The sequence below is a fragment of the Oenanthe melanoleuca genome, chromosome 7, assembly GCF_029582105.1.
Source record: "Oenanthe melanoleuca isolate GR-GAL-2019-014 chromosome 7, OMel1.0, whole genome shotgun sequence".
Taxonomy (NCBI): Eukaryota; Metazoa; Chordata; class Aves; order Passeriformes; family Muscicapidae; genus Oenanthe; species Oenanthe melanoleuca.
This window is the reverse complement of record NC_079341.1, coordinates 33,222,178-33,244,232: the sequence shown is the minus strand read 5'-3', so window position 1 is coordinate 33,244,232 and position 22,055 is coordinate 33,222,178. Positions and strand designations below refer to the sequence as shown.

Below are 22,055 nucleotides of genomic sequence, written 5' to 3'. Positions count from 1 at the left end.
CTGAGCTGTCACTGTGCTCATTTCTGAGTGGTTTAATGAGGCAGCCAGAGTGGTACAGCCTCCCTTGGCAAAGGCCTCCAGCTCAGAGAGGAGTGGCTTCTTAGCTTTCTAAGGAAAGAACAGCCTTCCATCTTCTCTTGGAAATCGATCAATCAAACAATCAATCAATCAATCAATCAATCAATCAATCAATCCACCATAATACAATACTCTCCTCAAGGTGAATTGGCAGGAGCCTGATCTGTTGTCCCTTTGACAGAATTACCAAAGAGATAATTTATTTGCAGTTAGAGACATGCTCCCTTCTCTCCCCATCTTGACTTAACTTCCCCTATAATGCAGCAATCTTAAGACAGAGGATCCCAGTAAAGAGAGAGAGCAAAATTAAAAGTATGATCATTATTATCACTCATTATTTTTATCGAGGTGTTTTGCATTAGTTTTAAACAGAACCAGAACATTTAAAGGTGCAAAATTATAAAACAATGGCAAGCTAAAATAACTGGTTAAGCAACAGCAACAACCCTGGAATATTGTGGTTTACATTACAAATCTGATTTTAACAGCCAAACTTATAAAATGGTTTACGCTTTGCTGTTGTCAAGGGAGAAAAACTTGCCAAATTGTTCATTTTTAGTAAATAGAACATAGCCAATTAAGGAAAGCAATATTTAAACACATGCCTACAATGATCAGAGCATAGTTTGCTTCTGATTTCACTACTGATTTTAACAGAAGAGTGTTCCATTTTCCCACAGCACTAAAATGACCCCACACATACTTCCACCAACTAGTAATCACACAGGACAAATAAAAGGACACTTTACTGGAAAATACATGGCTTGGTACAATAATCCATCACTTATGAAAACTAAAATTCACATTTTTTTAATGGTAGCATTCCTGGAGTGATGTATCATAGAACATAAAGATTAGCATTCAATTGATGGTTGGTGCTTTTTTAACATTATAGCGGAGGACTTTTTGTTCAAAATTGAGCAATCCTTGGCAGGGACAAGCTAAAATTCCAAGTCACTTGGCTGTGCTATAAAAAGAACAACAAATGGATGTTTCTAATTCTGCATCTTAGTGGTACTTTGAAACAGTAAAGTGAATTGCATTTAGTTTGGGGTCTCTTTTGTCACTCTGTCCATAGCAATTCACAACTAGGTTGGCCTTATCCTGAAGCTTCCCCAAGTGATGTAAATGATACAGGAGTAAAAATATACTTTAAGTCAATAATTTGCCTGCCTCTTTTCCCACTCTGGGGGCTCTGAAGTGTTTTATGCCCATTTTGAGTCTGCACCAGATTAGTTAAGGTGTTCCAAGTGAAGTACACATGGTCACCCTGTGAAGGGCTGGACAGCAGGGTCAACATCCCTCTCTTTAGAAAGAAAATTAACCCAGTTGGAAGTTTTATACCTGGAACAGCAATTATGGTGTTAAAACTACATCTAGAGGTAGGAATAATTATTGTCATGGATATCTTTGTATGTGCCACATTTTGCTGTATAGCATACAGTTCAAAACAACAGTTGATGAATTTCTCATTTTATTCTAATAAATACATGTGAGTCACCAGAAAAAAACTACAAGCCTCACAGAAATTTAGGGGTTTAGATAGCATGTTCCAAAACCAAGCTCACATAGAAACATTCATATTGGGATCTCACTTAGAAATATTCTTTCTCTTGCCAAACAATTCTTATTGTGATATACCCACATTAAAATGGCTTGCTATTATATTTGGAAATGCAAAATAGACAAAATATCAAAAAAAAAAATGAACAAGTAGATATAAAACTCAAAAAAGCACAATAAACATTTTTTTAACACTTTCCCTTTCAGATTTCAGGTTCTGGATTTGGGCAGAAGTATCCTACATGAAAGAGAGCTGGCAAATATGAAACAACATTAAAAAAGGAGAAGAAAGTTCCATGCAGAAATAAAAATGACACTCCTAAGGACTGAAGCACAAAATAATAATATGCTTTTTCTGCTAGGGCAAATGAGGGCAAGGACACTTCATCAGCAAATATGTAACCTGAATATTGTCTGATTTTCATGTTTGGCTGGTGTAAGTTGAACCCTTAAATCTAGAAAAACATTTCTGATTGTTTTTGATGCTTTATTAGACCTCCATTATTCCACAGGCTGGAAAGGTATGAAAGGAAAAATGAAATAATGGCAAGATCTCTTCCTCAATTCTCAAGATATATGACATCAAAACATCCAATCACCATAGGGGAGTGCCATTCACATTGGGTACAAAAATAAAGTAGTATAAACACATATTTAAGGGCTAAAAGAAAGAACACATCTTTGGCTTTTATCATTGGATATCACTGCAATAACATTGGCTGAATTAGAGGGATAAGTACATGTTAAATGCTCAGGAAAAAAAAAAAAAAAACAAACAAAAAACCACTGATCAAAAACTGACCTGTCCTTTTTCTGATGTATATAAATAATCTGAATCTTTATTCAAATCTAGCCTTAATAATAGCATATAAATAACAGAAGCATGGAAAGCAAGAATGAAAGCAATACCTCCTAGTGACACAGTTCTACAGAAATCAAAGAAAGTTTGGGGATGTACAGATGAGTAATTACTTTTTTAACATTCAATGCCCTGTATTGTATCCATCCTGCAATGAGAATAAATTTTCTATGGTTTAATCAGGATTAAGAGGTGGCCAACAAATTGCAGGGTGAAGCTACAAAAGCTTTTCTCCAAGATTTTGGCATGGTGACCACTCACAGAGGTAGGCAAGGCTCTGAACTCCTCAGGGCCAGGATAAAAATGCTTATGAGATTAATTCCTGTGAATTTAATCATACACCTGTACAATGTATTTCTAGCAGAATGTTTTTCCTGGGTGTGATGTTCTGAGCAAAGCCTGCGTGATTCAAAGTGTAAAATTTTTTACTATGTCCTAAATTCCATATTTTTTTGTCAAGACTTTGCAAACATGAGCTCAAGTTTCTTCCAATGACTTCTATTTCACTCTTAATTTACTCTGCATTTGTACATAATCCCAGGGGTTTACCTATGATTAATTCCTGCCAGGTACAGTGTATCTGAACACTTCCAAAGTGTTGAAAGCATTGGTTTTTGAAGAACTATCCATTAATGACTTTCTGAACTGTGACAATGGATATTGACAGTGCTTGTCAGACTAAAGCACTATTGATTGTCTCACATCATGTGTATTGCAAAACCAATTTCTTTCAAGTACCTCTTCCTAACTGAAATACATTATTAGGATGCCTATCTGTTTATTATAACACCCAAAATTACTGTATGTGATTCATTTGGATGGAGAGAGCAGAATGAAGAGCAGCAGTATAAGGCAGTAAGAGATTCTTTACAATCTTTTCTTTAAATATCTTTACATTCCTACCTTCTCTTCACTAGCCTTGATCTCCAGGAAAAAAAAAACAATTAGTCTGGATCATGCATATTTTTTAGCACTCTTCAAAGACATTAAAATTTTGTGAAATTCTTAGAAAGAGATGAATTGTCGTACAATGATAACACCCATAAATGGAGTTTAGGTAATTACTTCCCAAGGAATACTAAAAATGACAGGCTTGACCATTCAAAATACAGAATACACTGACCAAAATTCTAGCTGTAACTTTCTTAAAATACATATTAACAGATCCATATTCTTAACTCTCAGCTCTGATGTCTTAAAGTTGTAATTTTCTTAAGTCCTTTACAGACCCATTACCAGAGTAGTCAGCAACACCTTGCAGGACTGAAACAATGTTGAGATGGCAGAAGAGGGAGGCAGGAATAAGTCTCTATGACTTTGGAGAAAGAAAGTGCCAGTCTAACAGCAGTGCTACCACATATGTGCGAAAATATTAATTGGAAGCAATTAATTGGTTAATTAATTTCAAGTAACAGGAATGCCTAATTGCTGAAGGTCTTATATTTCTGAAGACACATATCTTAATGTGCAGAGGTGTATGATTATGCTTACATACTAAAAGACACTGTAATTTAATATATATTTACTCATTACTCTAAGTTTTATTGGATACCACTGGAATCCAGAATTCAATATTTCATCAAATTTTTTGGGCTGCAACAGATGTGAAACTACTGTTAGTCCTTTTAGGAAGGAGCAGCATGCATCATTGCCTGTAAAAATAGACGAGTTTTCAACCAGCAACAGAGTTTTGAAAGAGACAAAACCAAGTTCTTCTTCCTTCCTTTTCTTTATGATGCTCCGAGATGGAGCCAATAAAATCTGCTCACTAAGGATAAAGAATTCACCTCAGCTTCTTTATTGAGTTAAGGACTTTTGCCAGTCATCCTATTTTATCCCTGGGTGAAATCCCTGGGCATATCTCTGAATTATACACACTATAATTACTTTTTTTTTTTTTTTTTGTAAAACAGTAGAATGAGAGACAGGTACACAGTCAGCTTAAAGGCACTAGAAAAATGACTGATGACTGAGGGCAAAAAATGCAGGAATTTGGCATTGTCTCTTATCATTATTCTTATAAGCTTCAAAACTACAGATTAGAGCATAGACACAAAATGTGCAGCATCAGAATGGGTATCATCTTCCAGTGGCTCAGAAGATTTTGTTTGATTTGGCACCAAAGGACCTGAAGTCATTCATGTTTATGGTGCAATAATAGATATTTGCCACGGCAAGTATATCTACATTTACAGATGTTTATGAAATAAACAATAAGAAAAAGAAAACAGTGATTATATAGCACAAATAATTTTTCTGTAATATGACAGCCTAACAACTTAAGTGCTCAGTAGTGTCATTACACTTTGTGAAATTTGCGTGCATTAGCAGTAAAGATTCAATAAAATGACTGTATAATTCATATTTTGCATCATGCTCTTATGCATATAAAATAAAAAAAAATTGTCCCCCTCTAATAATAAATGGAAATAAATTAATAGTGTGTTAAACATCACTACACATTTACATTGGAAAATAAAAATGTCACTCCTCACACAGCTTTTCTTAGTGGTATTTGTACCATAAATGTTTAGAAATGTAGCAATAGTTCTGAATATATATTGGATTTATAAACACAGATCATACCAGATACCTCTCTTTAATAAAATAAATAATGCTTTTTAGAAAATGGAAATGTAATTGGCCAAATCTATCTGGATTTCAGTTGTGCATTTGATATGATGCCAAATAGGAAATGATTAGTTAAACTAGAGGAGATGTAGAGAACTAAAACAATAACTGTGAAGTGACTAAATAAGGTATTAAAATGAGCTTTGTTGAAAGGAGAACTACTGTAATCCAGGGAAGTTACCAGTGGAAGTCCTGAAATATTCTTGGAACTGATCTTTGTGTTTTCATTAAAGACTTCAGCAGGAAAAGTAGAAGCATTCAAAAAATTACTTGTTGACTCAAGGCTGGAAGCATCATCAGTTGAGACAAGAATTCAGAATACCAGGCAAAAACTTGGTGACTTTAAGACTGGAAACTGCAGTAACTGGATTAGAACTAGAACAATGCACAGGATGGTTGGAGAAGGATTGGAATTATGGAATCATGGAGTCATCAAGGTTGGAAAAGACCTCAAAGACCATCAACTAGTTCCAAGGAGTCCAACTCTTCCAAGCCCACCACTAACCCAGTCCCCAAGTGCCACATCTGCACACCTTTTGAATATTTCCAGGGACTGAGACTCAACCACTGCCCTGGGCAGCCTGTTCTAGTACCTGACCAACAAATCCAAAATATTTAATTCTAATTAATAAAAAAGAATTTTCTCTCATGAGTGTATAACCTTGGACACTCATACATAAGGTGGAAATTCCTGGCAGAAGAGGTGCAGGCAACAGTAGTAAGAAGCACCAGGAGAAAGAAGCTGCTGAGATTTTGGAAGGAGACAGGGAGGTTGGCATGTTTTGGCCAGCTAGAAAATGGCTGGGAAGAGCTGTGATTGTTCTCTATGAATTTGCTGTGGGGGTGGGAAAAGGAGCAGGAGAGGAGGACAGCAGGGGAGGGAGAAGAGCTGTTTTAACTGAAGAACAATGTTGGCATGAGAATAGATGAGTATAAACTGGCCATAATATGAAGTTCTAAACCACCCTTTTAAAGAAGTCGTGGTGGCAAATAAAACTAAAAGAATTTAAGATGCAGCTTAATAAATTTATGTATGAGGACACAGAACACAGTACCTTGTGACAGGAGAGACTGGTCTAGATCATCCAGGACTTGCCAAGCCTTTCTTTCTACAATTTTTTTTTTGTATTGTCACAATATTAGAAACACTGTTATACAAACTTAACTCGAATTTAAAACCACAATGCCAGAAATCAATGAATTCATTTTATTCATACAGTATGACCAGTTTATGTTCATCTAATGTAAAACATGTGGGACTTGGAGGAAATCTGCTACAGCACACAAAGTCAGACAATCTAGAGTCTAAGAAGAGAGCACAGTGTATTGGGAAGGGGAAACTGGTCTGCCCAAGCTCATGTCAGGGATTAGGACTCTTGAAACAGCCTCTTTGCAAAAATATTCCCAGGAGAATACTCAAAGGGTGGTCGAACACAGAGGAATTGAAGAGTGGTCCTTGCCCTTACCCAACTGAGTGAATCAGTGTTTGCAGCCACACAGTCTTATCCCACTCATAAAACATGACAGCTACTGAGCAAAAGAACTGCAATAGTTGAGTTAATGACTTTTGAAGATGACATATATAGCATAAAATATTATCTAAGAACATTTCACAAAACAAAAAAGACGTTCCATGCAATTGGAGGTTCAGGAAGACAGAACAGGATACTGTAGAGTACTGTTGAGTATTTCTAGATTGAGTTGAACGAGTAATTTTCAATACATAATGCATTCAGGGGATTTTAGAATATGGAGGTCTGTTTGCTTTCTTCTGTTGTCAAATATATGCAAATAACTTTCAAGTCTTTAAACTTGCCTCCTGAGTTAATCTGGGAAAAAAAACCTTTTCAACCTTTTGCAAATATTATGAATAGTCATCACTTACACTGAATTGCTCAGGCAAAAAGACAAGAAAATGATATGGTTCCTTTTTCTACCAGGAGCACTGGACAGATTTTCACCAAAAGAAAACTCTTTTTGGGGGCTGGGTGCTAGTGGCAATGCAGAAATTTTACCTTAAAAAAAAAAAAAAAATATATATATATATAAAATTCTGCCTTATGCTTATGCTTTTGAAAGCAAATTAATTATCTGTAGAGAACAAGGGAGTATAGTACTTATATCAGCCTTCTAAAGAATTATACAAATGTTTCATATATTGAAATTTTGACATGCGCTTGGATACCTTGTTGAGTCTCTTATTCAGATCCAATCTTTTGGGACCTTTCTAGAAAGAATATCCTACCAAAAAATTTTCTTTTTCTTGAAATTTTTATCAATTATGCTTTGTTCTTCTAAATTTTAAAAGTAAATTTTTTAATATTTAATTATATTCCCATTGCACTCAGTCTCTGGTTATACTCATAACCTTATAGTTTTTGACCCAAAATAAACTTAGAGTGTTTCTTATACAATAAAGGACAGAATTAATTCACAGTGCCTAAGTTATGAAACCAACATGCTAAAACTGTTTATTTCCAATGAGAAACAGTAGTGACATTCAGCTCTATATTTGCTGCTTCAAACCACAAGTTCCAGCATATTTTTCTCTTTTAAACAGCAAGTTTAGTACTTTCCAGTGAATGTAGATGTGGTAGTTTATGAAGAAGAAAGGCACACCCATTATCTTTAAAGTAATCAAAAAAATATCTAGCCAGGGATCTGAAATCCATTTGCTGTACTCTGTCAACTATAACTTATCAAATTATCCCTACCTCAATTATATCATTAGAGTAAGAACAACAACAGAAGATCACCCATGAGCTCATTTTTAAAAGGAACATGTAGTCAGATTTCAGAATTCTTTTTACTTTTACCTCAAGTGAAAATTCTGGTAAGAATCTCCAACATCTATGTTCACATAAATACAAGCCTTAGACAGTCACCCTCATGCCATCAACTACATTTTATTTTTATATAGAAATTATTTCCATTTGCTAAAACACAACTGATCTTCAGACCTTTGAGCAGTTACAGCTCTTTGCTGAGGAAGTGCCCATGTGAGGACACTGGAAAAGCTTCCCTTAAGGTGATTTAGGATCTGCATAAAATAAACAAACCCACAGAGCAGACCCAAATCAGGCTACAGCTTTTTTTGTTAGCCTAGCCAATAGAGGCTGTGAGTGGAGAAGGTGCCTTGTGAGATGTGCTGTGGGTCATCCTCCTGTTGGACTGAGACATGGGAATTACAGGAGGAAAAGGAAAGCCCAGAAAGGAGCTGCTGGTTTATTTAGCCATGTATTTTGTGGCTGGGACCCCCAGTCTGCCTGGCCCTTGTGTGGGGGCTCAGAGTGGGACACCTCCAGAGATCCTGCAGGGCATGTGGTGACATTTAGTGCTTTATCTAGTCTCCAGAAGAGCTGCACTGGAACAAGCTGCTTGAGCAGGCAAATAGTTACTAATTACCAGGATATTTTCCTGAAATAAAATCAGGCCAGCCATCACAACAACTCCAAGACACTTCAATCAGCTACGTGTGGGGTTTTCATGGGTGCACTGACCAGCCGTGGTCAAAATTCAGACAAAATGTTAAAAAGAGCCAATAGAAGACTGCTTTAGCTTTAAAATTAATGTTCCAGCTGACAAACTGCACAGGGGCTTAACCTACTTTAGAACATATTTAATAGCATAATTTAGTCTCGAAACAGAAAAGCAAAATAACTAATGATGGACAAATTTAGGGGTTGAATCTAGTTCAGATAAACATTCAAAAGTTCAGATGTTTAACCAAACCTTATCTTGTCCATGAAAAGCCTCAAACTGAAGGGCTCTATCAAACATAAGCAAAGTACAGGAGATTGTGGAAACTTTTCCTCACAAAAGGAAAACTATTATCAGAAACCTGCACCTTATTGCAGCACTCACGTGTAAAGCAGTTAAGCATCAAAGTGAAAGCAAAACATTTCACAAAACTGCTTCATGGTCTCTGCAATATTTGGATGGAATCCAACACAGAGAAAAGAAAATAATATTAAGGGGAAAGATAATACAAATGCAATTAGACTATCAACCAATAAAACTTGATAGCTGAAACCTTCCAAGTTTAGAGAGAATAAGGAAACTGGAGATCAGAGGACTCTGCCTTTTGAAGTCTTGCTGTCCAGATCCTGGGGACCATTATCCAGCTGAGTATTTTAAAGACATTATGAACATTCTGTCACAGAATTAGAAAGCTTTATTACTGTGAATGACCTATAACTTGAGCAGGAATAGCTACAAATGAATTCCAAGTAAACAATTGTTTGGAAAAGGTGAATTCTGCTAACTTAGTTTTCTGGGTTACAAGTCACCAGTTAAAAAACTTACTTTCAGATAGCATTTTCCTTGTGGGTTATAATTCTAATGAATCCTCTCTATTCTCACATTCTCCAAATACAAACAATTTTTTTAAAATCTCTGTTAGAAAAGATGAGACTGCTGCTCTGCCTTGCCTGGCACTGTTTCCTACTCAGCAGGCAATATCTGCTACAGTACCCCAAAAGAAAATAAATTCAGACAAATGATGCAGCAAACTATGGTGTTTCAGGATCCTTTCCTTTTCTTTCTCTTTCCCCATGTCACCATGTTTCAATCATCCTCTTTTCTTAAGTCTCTCCCTCACATTTTCTTCTGCTTCCATCCCTCCAGCTACCTGCTAAAATAACAGAAAAAATTTGCTTTTCTCATAGTTGAACCCCAAAATTAAACTATCAGATGCTGAAACAAAAGATATTTTAAACCAGACATCCAATGTCAGTTCAGAAATTACTGTGTATCTTGCATTAAGAGCAAAGTCAAAACAATAAATCAAGTATTGTACTGCTTGTAATTGTGCCTTAATATCAGGTCTACCCTTGATCCATCATATTGAGTGATTTCAGATAACATTGTATAATAATCCAGGTGTTCCAGTGTCTTCATTATTTATTCATTAATTTTTAGTGCTGTCTTTTGATTTTCATTCTAACACATTAACTGAAATACTTTCAAAAGAAGAAAGGAAGGTAAGAGCATTATAGCACTCTAAAATAATCATCTTTATTTCTAAATAGAAAGGAAAGAGGTTATTACATGTGTTTTCACACAAATATTTATACAAAGATTATTTTTTGCAGGACCTTCTGAACTTCTATGAAACAGTGGGAATTAGAAGAAGAGTTTGGTTTAAATGAATGTATCCATGGCTTGGATAGAAGACAGTCAAACAGTGATCCTGGCGTTATCACCTGCACTGCTTAATTTTTTAGTAAACTTTCTGGTTCTTCCAGTATAACTTCTCTAGTGAAAACCTGTTCAGGAGCCAGTTGACTCCTGAAAAAATAGAAAAACAGGCTTTTTCTGACTAGGTCACAGCCAGTGTGTCCTAAAAAGTGTGAGCATGAAGTGATGTGGATCAAACCATGGGTTTCTGCCCCTTGCATGAAGTCTTTCATTATAGATACCCACCAAGATAAAGGCTATCTTAAGTTTGTGCCCCAAATTTGCTAAATGGCAAATGATCCAACATGCATCTGGCTGCCCTGCTGTTCTGGCCTGACCACATCTGGCCACCTTCCCTTGGGCCCTGAGTCCTTGGTCTGAAGAATAACCTTCCCCAGCAAAAGTGACTATAAAATGTACTGTCACTATGGGATTGCAAAATATATTAACTGTTAAGCTTTCTCTAGTAGGGCTTCATACCTGTATGCTTTTTAAATTATTTCTGTGTTCTGTATAAAGTATCTTCATGAATTTCAGGTTAATTCCATGATAATCCTTTTTCATCTCCAAAGGGCTTTATTTCAAATGTATTAGCACTGGGGTACTTTTAAAGGTTTTAACTTCATTTATTTTAAACGTGCTATTTGCTAAGAGTTGCTCAGTTTTATAAGCATGTTACTTCTTTGTTTAAATTGAACACCTTAAAAATTAATTACAAGCACTTATCACATGTAGGAACATATTTTATGTGCTATGAAAAGGCTTAAGGCAGGATTCCTCTTTAGTTTTCATAATGAATGCATTGGAGGCAAGAGATTAAAGGACAGCAGAATCTACATGTCCTGGTTGTTTACTTTTAATGTCCAAAAAAGGGGCAATGAAAGAGATAAATACAATCTCCACTTTGTATCAGGCAAAACATTTCTATATGGGAGACTGAATTCTGCTTTCCAAGCCTGTGGGAAGACCTTACCCTGAGTATCTGTGCAAGAAACACTGACTAAAAGGGGAAGAGATTCTGAAAAGAGTTATTTGAGATGATCAGAAAAAAAAAGAAAAGCAACACCATATAGTAAGAAAGACTAAAAAGTCTTGGCTGGCCCAGTTGTCAGCCCAAGCAGGGGGTGGTATACCTGAGGCAGAACTGCTGAAAATGAAGAGCAGGCTAAATGTTGCCACAAGAACACAATTGCACCACAAGTCCATTTAGGCTGAAAATTAGAGTGCTTTCAGCTTGAAAACTGAAGTTTTGGAACATTTTTCCAGCCTGAGCTGAGGGGCAAAAGCATTACTACCGAATTTCATTAATTATGAAAGGAATCAAATGAGGTAGTTGTTTTCAAGAACTGGGGAATTGATTCAATGCTACAAAAAGTCTGTCTGAGGAAGATAATGCTGTGTTACACTTTTCAATAACAGCAAAGCAAGTGAATTCCTCTTGGGTGAATCCTGGGCGCACTTAAGACAATGGCCAATGGAATTAATTAAATGGAGCCAAATATCCTCGGTGGTGAGGGGAGCTGCTCATATGTCATAGCTCTCTCTTCAGCATCAATATTTAAAGCCAGCTAGTTGGAACCTTTTACTTAATTGAGAAACAATACAGCATTTAACCCTTCAGTGATGTTCCACCCTTTGGCTTTCAGAGGCAGGATCTGTTTACCCGGCTCGTGAGCAAGCAGCTGGTGGAGCAAAGAGGAGATCCTACAAAAAACATTCCTTTTTAATTCCACTAATATACCCTATCCAGGAGAGAGTGCTGTTAAGTTGGTGTTTAAATATTGGGGATTTGATGTCACAATTTAAATTAAATAGATAGTTTTATCTAGAAGGAAATATATAAATTATTTCACCACAGGGAAAAAGGTGAGTCTGGAAAGTAGGTATGCCTGTCTAGAGCCTGACTTACAGTCTGTCTAACTGAGCTTAATTTAGACTTTTATAACCTAAAAACCTCCTTATTTCTGTCACATCCCTCCCAAAATACCATGAGGATTGCATCTAGAGTAGTCAGAAATAATAGTGAAACCTCATTATACAGTATAGTCTAAGAATCATTTTTCTGGCTACAACCTTCCAATAGGGGTACTTGTTTCCACAAATACCATTCAAAATTTTGCTTATAAAAGTGATGGACTGGACTGACTCTTCCTGAATCACAGAGTTAAGCAGGTCCTGCTCACTTGCTCTAGTTCTGACCTCTCTCCAAAGACTGCAGTCTAAAATAATTCCTGTTGCAGTCAGAACGCCTCCATCTATTTAGGTGTTATCTGTTGTCAGCCTCTATTCCTTCCCTGTGGAGGCAAAGTATGGAGGTGCAAAAACTGGAGATCTACTGACACATGGTGATGGAAGGTCGAGCAGAGGTAGCTTTCTGCATAGTGGGCTGCTTTCAGCTATAAAAATTGTGGGATTTTGCACATTCTACATCAAACCTTAGTTTTGCTACTTAATATAAAGAAAGATCTACTTGCTATGGAACTAAGAGACTGCACCCAATGCAGTGGAAGACACGTTGGGTAGTTAAGCTTGGAAGTGGCAGAGCCAGAGTAGATTCCTCATTACAGGAGTCTACCTCACTTTTAGTGCTTGGAAAAAAGCCCAGCTGCTTGGCTCTGATAATGCCTAAAATCTCATTATTTGTTTGTGATTGCTTTTTCTGAAGCAAGTGTGTGTCTGAAAAAGACCCTGCAATTTTCCCAAATTTTTCTGTGGTTCAGTAAGAAAAGACTTAAAGCAATCATGATATCCAGGCTCTTCTTGCCTCCATATCAAACCCATCTAGAGTGCACATGCAGGACTTTATTTTGTTAAGAAAAACACGTGGTGTCTCTCTCTTCTTTGGAACAAAGAAGAAATATGGATTTATAACCTTTTCCTTTTCTTTCATTGAACTTAAGTCCTTCAATAGTGTTTTGAACAAACCTAAAGAGATTTTAAGACAGACATTTTGTATTATAACGTTCCCCTGGGTCGTATGTATGATCGTCTTTACTAAAGCTCCTTTCAGTCCCAGTTGAATAAATATGCATTTTATTTCACTAATCTTGAAACAACAGGAATAAAGTTTACCCAGGTCTTTTATACCTCAGAGAACAAAACAAATACTACAAATCTTTAGAGAGAAAGGATATACAAAAGGGCTTGAGGTGAATGTTTCAAAGCAAATACTCTTTAAACGATGTGCAAATTATTTCAGCACTTGAACATGATTTATGAAAGGGGATTAGTCCACTGAAACAAGAACTGAGTTTAAACTGTTGGGTTTCAAAGTCAAGGATGAGAAGTGTTAGCTGGAAAAGGCAGAAGAAACTGGATAGTAATCTATAGTGAGGATTTCTGATTGATTTCCTTTAACTAACTCAATCCTACATTAGCTATCGCTGTCATTCATACTTAACTGTGGTGGGCAGCATAAAATACCTTCTTTTATGATATAATTCCCCATAAAAATGAAGTATGCAATGGTGATAATTAAGTAATAATGAGGTAATTAATAACTCAGTGACTAGCTCTCTATTTACTAGTATGCCCCATAAATGAGCATGAGGAGTGTGAAACAATTAAAGATTATCCAAGCTCAAACAGATAACTTTTCCAGGGAGTTGTGTGTCAGTGAGCAGACCAATGAGTCACAGGTCACATCTATAATAATACATTATATTATATTTTAATATTCCCCCATACTCTTCATGTAATGGGTTAGAGCTACTCTTAAGTACTATAAAAATGATCACTTTTATGTAATTGTAAAGATTAATAAGTGAGCTAACTTCTCATGGTTCTATAATGACCCTGCTGTTCTAGAAGGTAAAGGAAAATTTAATGATCCTGCTCAGATATGATTAATATCTAACTTTTTCCTGGCTAAAAATCTGGACTTGGTTCAATAAAAATGAATTAAGTGAACATGCATGGGTTTCCCTGCCAAATGTTTATATGGAAGTTGGATATGCCCAATTTAAAAATATGCTTTTTCAACCCAAATAGTAAACTCTGGAAGGATTTTGGAGAGTGAAGTAGAAATAAAACAAAGAATTAAGGAAACATTATATTATAATTGATGGAAACAGGATATTCAAATTCAGGAAAAAATGTAAATTTTTTTTTAGGACTAGTCACAGCCAGTTGTGATTTTGAGTGCAACATAATCTTCTATTATCAGTAGAAGTGACACAATTTGTTTCTCAATTTGGCATGTTTTGTTTCCCACATGCCAATATTATTACTTCTTTGTTGCTGAATCAGTATTTTCCTAAGCTTTAAGAAGACAGCATACCTATACTTAATGTGGCAGAGAAACATAGGAGTACAAATATGTAAAAAAATGTCTAGTCCCTGTAGTTCAGATGAGTGATTCCACTCTGCAAACCCAGCATGTTGCATTTTATTTTCCTGCTTTTTTTTAGTCCATGAAGCTGAGTGCATTCCTGATGCAAAAAAAAAAAAAAATAAATGCCACAAACATACAAGATGCAGAGTGACAAAATTAACATTGCAGTAGGAAACTGCATATTTGCAGCTTGTTTTCATTTTGCTTTGTGTTTTAATTGTTGCCATTGGTAATGCTGCACTAATGTACATTATTGCTTTATGTTTCTTGGCTTTATTAAAAGTAATAAAACTGACCTATACATAACACTAACATTGTAATATAATAATAGTCCCTAAATAGCATCATTTGGTTTTGAACTTCACATCTAACTGAAATAAATGAGCTGGGAAGGGGAAGGAATTCAGACCTCATCAGAACTAACAAAGAAATGGAGTGATTTCCAACTTCTATGGCTCTAATTAGAATCATGAAGGTTGGAAAAGACCTCGAAGATCATCGAGTCCAGCTGTCAACCCAGTGCCACCATCATGTTCACCAGCAAACCATGTCCTCAAGGGCCTTATCCACACCTTTTTGGATCACTTCCAAGGATGCTGACTCCACCTGTGCCCTGGGCAGCCTGTTAATCAGCCCCTTTTCAAAGAGATGACTCTGTGTGGATGGAGGACTACATAAACCACCACAGAATCCAGTCCTCCATAAGCTTTGGCCAGTAAAACCTTCCTCTATCTCTCAAAGCCAGTAAAACCTCTCTCTACATCCCAAGACATGGTCTCCCAAACTTCCATCCCCTTCATGTGTTAGAGAGGAAGAAAGAAAACTCCTCTCAGCACTGTCTGTTATTATGGTGCCTTTTTCTAGGACTTCTAATTGATGTTTTCAAGAAATAAATGTCTACCTTTTTTTCCACCCCCTTCTGTTACTATACAGCCAAAACCAAACAAATCCATGTGTTTGTGCCCTGATGCCCATTCTTTCTCAGCTCAGAGAAACAACAGCCTCAGACAGGAGGTCATTGCCACAGAAATTCCTAATCCTGTGCAAGGACAAACTTTAAACCCTCAAAGAAGTCCTTGGAAGAAGTCTTAGACAGGGAAGGTCCAAGTAGCACGTGGAGCCATGAAGTTTTCAAGCTCCACCAAATTCTCCATTTCTTCCACCATGTCCATTAAATTACCAAAATGGGTTTCTGATGCTGTTTTTTGCCTTACACTCATTGTACAGACTTAGTTATCTAACAAACTGCCTTAAGAAAGAATTCTGGATGCTTTAGTAATTACTTAGGGATAAATATATACCATGCTCAAGCTTCAAAACTCAGTCTTCTGAAAAAATGAATGAAACAAGAAAAGCAATTTTGGGCAGTTTTAAAGCACAAAGTCCATGGTTCAGTCCTAAGGACTAAAATCTCCAGAATTTAACTGTCTTTTAAGACACTAAAGCAGACTTCAATGCCCAGATGATTTTATAGCAAATACCTATGAAGGCAAATCAAAATTATGATCCAGAGGTTTTTGGTTTTGTATTTTTTCCCCTTGTTTTAATAGATGCCAGGAGGTGTATTCCCAGACACTGTCATGAGGCCAATCCCCAGGGAAGCGTGCAAAGACTGCTGCATCCTAAGGGCAAAGTATCACCCTTTTGGACTAAAAGACCCATTGCTCCTTGTTGAAAGTCTAAGAGGAATTTAGGTAGGGAAAATATCATTATTTGAGTTGGCTGGTGGCCAGGGTGCCTGGGCTAAGACCCTGATCCTTACGGAGGGAGGAAAGGAATCCCAAGCCTGCTGTTTAATATGCATGACATGTCGGCTTTGCTGTCAACTTTTCCTTCCACCCCCTGCCTTTGTCTGCTTTTCTCCACCTGTTGCAGCTTGTCCTTACTGGGGCTGAGAGCTGGAATTGTCTTACTTTGGTATCACATAGTGTCTGGCACAATGACGCCTGGGGTCCCTGACTACTCTTATTGAGACACTGAAACAGCCATGAGTAGCAATAGTGCTGCCACAACTCACCAAGATGCTCCTTTTCACACGTATACATTTTTTAACATTCTTAATGCTGGAGTTGTGGCACCTCCAGCTAGAATTCAAACATGGAGGAGATTTTCCAGCCTGCATGACTAACCACCGGGTTTCAAGTAAAGTGTTCTTGAAGATAAGGAAAAAATATGCAAGTAGAAACAATAAAAATAATGCAATTCAATCTTATCAATTCAGGCAGTTCCAGCTTTTATGTGGCAAACAAGGAGATCAAATTGCATTTATCTAATATCACAGATTTTTTTAAATGTCTAAAATATTTCATTATTTTGCTTTGGCAACCTAAAGCTGAGGAACAGATTACTGTTCCCACTACATAAGGAAATAACTGACAACAATTAGTATTTATTCTTGTTGCTTTTGTAATAAAAATAGAATTCCATCACTTTCAAGGAAACCTAAAATATTAATAAGAATGTGATGAACTGAGTAAATGTGACGCCATAAGGAAATGATGGAGAACAGGTTGGAAATATAGTGCTTTGGGAATGGATTGCATTATCAAGCTCGTGATTGTGCATTTTGACAAGAGCAGCCCTCAGATTGATACGGTAGCCAAAGGGCACTCTTCCTACTGCAGAGCTGTTTGTTTCCATCCAGGAGAGGGGGAGCAGAAGGGGAATTGATCCCCTCCGACAATCAATAGCGACTCCAGCCCAGGCTCTTCCACAAGAGGCCACTCCTGAGGGACAGAATTCCCAGATGATGGCCACAAATGGCCCAGAGGATGCAAACCACAGGATGGGTGAGTGGGCAGGGAAAGAAAGGCTGAGCTTAGCTGAGAGCATCCACTTGGTTTCACTGCCCAAAACACTGTCCTGACAATCCTGTGGTACACTCACAGTGAGGCCCCTCAGGTTTTGGAGAGAAGAACGATTCCTGGGAACCTTGTGGTGCACACACCCTTTCCCTACATCCCAGATTCTCTCTCTACTTCCCATACACCACAACAGCATCTCTACTTGCAGAGTAACCCAGGTGCCAGGTTCCATGGGATGCAAAATTAACATGGCAGACCACCTATCATTGGACCCAATAGTAACTGGTACTAATTAGGAGGGGGTTTTTGGCAACCTTAAGAGAAAAAAACAAAAAACAAAATACCCCTATGGTTTGAATTATAACTAAATTACTTGGAAATTATGAAGTCTGACACTAAGTTTTAAAATTATCTGTTTAGAACAACACTTCTTTGCATTAAAAGAATGCAAGGTAATCATCTTGTGTGCCCTTCTTCTAATGGAGGAGGTTGCTGGGGTAAAAAATGTGTAATTTCTGACCAGCATCAGCTGCAGAAATTATATCAGTGAAATAGCTGACATCATAAAATAAAAAGTCATCTCTTTCCATGTATTTGAGAACAAGATCACAGTTTTACATATTTTTGTAACACTCCCCAAGGCCATTCTTGGTTTCTTCTTAGCTCAAGAAAACTTCAATTAGAGCATCAGATGAAACCAGACTGGATGAGAAGCCACTGAAAAGCTGTGTGACCAAGAGGATGGCCACTCTCTGAACTTTGGAAATTGAGCCTGGCAGTTTGAGCCCAATTTTCAATGAAATCAGTGTACAGCTCAAAAAGCATAACAGAGAATTACCATTTGTCCTTGTAGTGCAAGCAGAAGCAATTAGGATTAGACATAAAAACCAAATTCCTGCTACTAAATCTCTAGGGACAGTCTCCCCAGTTTTAAATTAAAGAGTAAATTACTGAAATGCTTTGGTTAGAATGTACCTGTCTTTTATATACTTGTACTTCTAAAATAAAATGTTGCAGCAGTATCAAGTCTAAAACTCGATATTTTTTGCAACTCCTACAATGTAGATAAGGTAAATACGAATTAATCTGAGCTGTCTGAATATTTCATTAAAGGTTATCAGAATGGGAGGGGGTGGGCTGCTAAAACATCAGTTGCTCATCTTCTTTGTTAAACTGGAGGAGTTCTAAGGCATCATTAAAAAATCTCCTTTGTTTGGATTTGGCACTGGCAATAGTCAATAACGTAAAAGCACTATAAAATTATAAAATCGTTAAACTTTGCAAGAACTTTATAAACACACTTGCAGATATTGCACATATCTTTGTGCTCTGCAGTCAAACTGGACAATGAAACGACCACCTGTTAACTGCTAACAATGTGTCATTACCAGTTCTCATGCCTTTTTAAAGCAATTTTGGCTCTAGCTGCCGATAATTCTGGCTACGATACTTGTGTGAACATTAAGGGCACAGAAAGCCAAAGGCAGAAAACTGACAATACAGTTTGTGCTTAGACTACTAATAAGTAAGTGAATAATATGATTTTTCTAATTCCACATAATTGCTTGATCTCAAGGGGCCAAAAAAAAAAAGTTCTGAATACATATTTTAGAAGCAATCCAATCTACAGTATTTAAATGCAAGCTTCGATTCAGTGAGATTTCACAGCAGATATTTTCACATTTTTTTAATAGTTTAAATAGCCTTTAACAAAACGGAGGTTATTCAGGATTCTCTAAGGTTTGAAAAGAAACATAGACTAAGTCTCTGTCACTGCTCATAGTCACTTTTTCTGTTTTGTCTGACAAATTATCATTTAAAGATATGTGAGAAGTCTAAATAAATAAATAAAAATTCCCTGAGTGCTGAGACAGTTTATGGGCATTTTGCTATTAGCTACAATAAGAGCAGAATCAGACCCTCAGAACTCACTGTGCTCTCAGTCTTATTTTTCTTTCTCTGAGAAATGCAACACAACACCCAGTGCTAAGATATTGGGACAATTTTTCACAAGCCACGTTCAGGCTACTTTATATTTTATAACACAAAGGAAAAAAAAAAAAAAAAACACCGAAACCACAAAACCCTTAAAAAAAAAAAAGAAAAAAGAAAAGAAAGAAACATCTTCATGATAATAAGAAAACAAACCCCCCAAATCCTGTGGTCTACAAAAAGAGACTATTTAATGAGTCTCTATTTGTGTGTACGCGCACGCATGTGTGCATATATTTATGATTGTGTGGATAATTATCATTAAAAACAGCTATGTTGGGTCTTTTTAATGCAGCCCTTTTCTTAACATCTCAGGCTTTGATCCTGCACTGAAATCCATGTGGGCAAATTCCTACAGAGCCCTTTGGTACCTGCAGCACCTCGAACCAGCCTGCCAGTCTGGGGCTGTCACAGCAACGACATCGGGACCAGGATGTGAATCTCCCACACAACAAGGAGGAAAACAAAAATTCAGGGGAGAGGGGGAAGTTAAAAAAGTGTTGAGAGAGGGATTCAGGGTCAGCTCCTGCTGCCCACGATCTCACGAGCATCTCGGCACAAACTGGAAAGTCTTTTCAGAGGAGTAAAGCACACCCCTGCTAGTCTTAGATCACTTTCTTTTCTAATCACACTGACAAAAATCAACGCCAAACCCTGGAATTTATCTTCTATAAAATTATAGATACATCACTGATTGTTGGCTGCAGAGGATATGTCAATTCTTTCAGCAATTCAGTGTATAAATACACAACAGACAAAATTACTCTGGCAATTTGAGGTATTTTACTAAAATGGAAACAAAGCAACTGCAACAGACCATTAATGCAGGGCTCATGTTGCTTATTTTTAAAAATAAATGGCTTAAATAAATGTCTTTGCTCCTAAACAAATTTATTTTGCTTAGGAGAGAGTGTCACCCTTTAAAAGTATGGAGCTAGTAACTGTCTTTACTTAAATGCAAGTTATGTATATCAGTGCAGAACATATTCAGCTTTAAAATTCTCAGTGATCTTCCTTACATTCTGTATGTAATAAAAATTATCTTGCCCTGTAATGGCATAGTTATCTAAAAACGAAAGAAATAAAAAAAAAATAAAAAAAAAAAAAAAAAAAAAAAGGAAAGAAAAATGAGGAAAGAAAAAAAGCCTTACTTAAAGATTTTCTGTGTTCAGGCTTTGGCTCTTTGGATTCAGTGTCTAAGTTATTCAGTAATTCGATGCTGGAGGATCTTCTGATTTTGAACTCCAAATTTCTCGACGTAATTCTCTGTTCTTTTGGCTGGGAAAAGAATATATATATATGTATATACATATGTGTATGCTTTTAATAAAATTATTATTTGTAAGAATGAAGCAAGAGATTCCAGAATGCCAGTACAGAAGCTAACAGTCACACACAGAGCAAGTGTGCAGGGAGTATATAATTTAAGGAAAGTGTAATGCAAAATTTGTCATATGGCAAAGCTTTTATGGCCCTGACAGACTGATCCTAATTTCTGAGATAAATTCCCATTTAAGTGAGGAAAACAAAAGGCTTGCTTCTTTAGGCTTTAGGGACCAAAATTATTTCCACATTGCAGGCTACTTTCAAATGCTGGCAAAGAGGAAGGGTGTTTAAATTGCCTTTCTGGGTTTAGATAGTTACAGTAAATATTCTTGCAAACACAATTACTTCAAACATCATTGCAAATTTGGGGTTGAATTCTGCTGGTACAAGCTTAAGAAGTAGTCGGGGGGCTTTCCTCTTATTCTAGTTTACTGGCAGACAAAGTGAAAATGAGCAGGGAAAAGAAGCAAGAAAAAAAAAAAAAAAAAAGAACGAAAAAAAGGAGCCGCTGTTTCGGCTGAAGCCACGTCTCTTCCCATGGCATTTGGTCAGGTGAGACTCAGCCATCCCAACAGCCTGGAAAGCTGCCAGGCTTTCCACACTCGTTCAGAGTTTCAGGATTTAAATTGATGGCAGGGATGGAGTGGCCAGGAGTGGTGCGTGGTGACATCCTGTCCTGCGCACTCGGCCCCAGCCAGGACCAGCCACGGGCCACTTGCTGTGGCTCCCTGCATGTCAGGGCTGCTGGAGCCACAATATTGCTTCAGCTACACTAAAAAAATACATATATATATATATATATATATATATATATATATATATATATACACACACACACACATAAAATTCGGTTTATTAGATGTTTAGTTGAATAATAAGCCAAAAAATATTTTTTTTTCCTGAGTCTCCATGGAAAACTCCACCCCAAAATCTTTAGTTGGATATCAATATCCTCACACACCCAATGAAATGCACAATATGAAGACATACATCATCAGATCAAACTTTCCTTGGCTGATTATAGCCTCAGGGTAATAGAATGTTTGTAGCTCTTTAAGGAAACGGTAGCTGTGTTCAAATTAACCCTTTCAAAGAGGCTGCAGATTCCACTGCACTGAAACCTCTGAAAAATGCAAGAAATGGGGATATTTTTCTCTCAATAGATTCTGCAGTGAACGAGGAAAGTCAGTGCCCTCACAAAAAAAAAAAAAATAAAAAAAATTCTTGGATCAGGCTGGGATAGAAGGAAGATGTTTAGAATTTATACTGAGAGTGGCAAAAAAGAAAGAAA

At 36.8% G+C, this 22,055-nt stretch overlaps 1 protein-coding gene across 2 annotated transcripts in view; it reads right to left on the bottom strand.

Annotated features, from left to right (window-relative positions):
- Nucleotides 1-22,055, bottom strand: part of ARHGAP15 (Rho GTPase activating protein 15) — a 320,905-nt gene that overhangs the window by 136,389 nt on the left and 162,461 nt on the right. For both annotated transcript variants that reach the window (XM_056495920.1, XM_056495919.1), the window contains one exon: nucleotides 20,590-20,716. In XM_056495920.1, coding sequence (XP_056351895.1) covers nucleotides 20,590-20,716 — 127 coding nt within the window. The remainder of the gene's footprint in view (nucleotides 1-20,589; nucleotides 20,717-22,055) is intronic.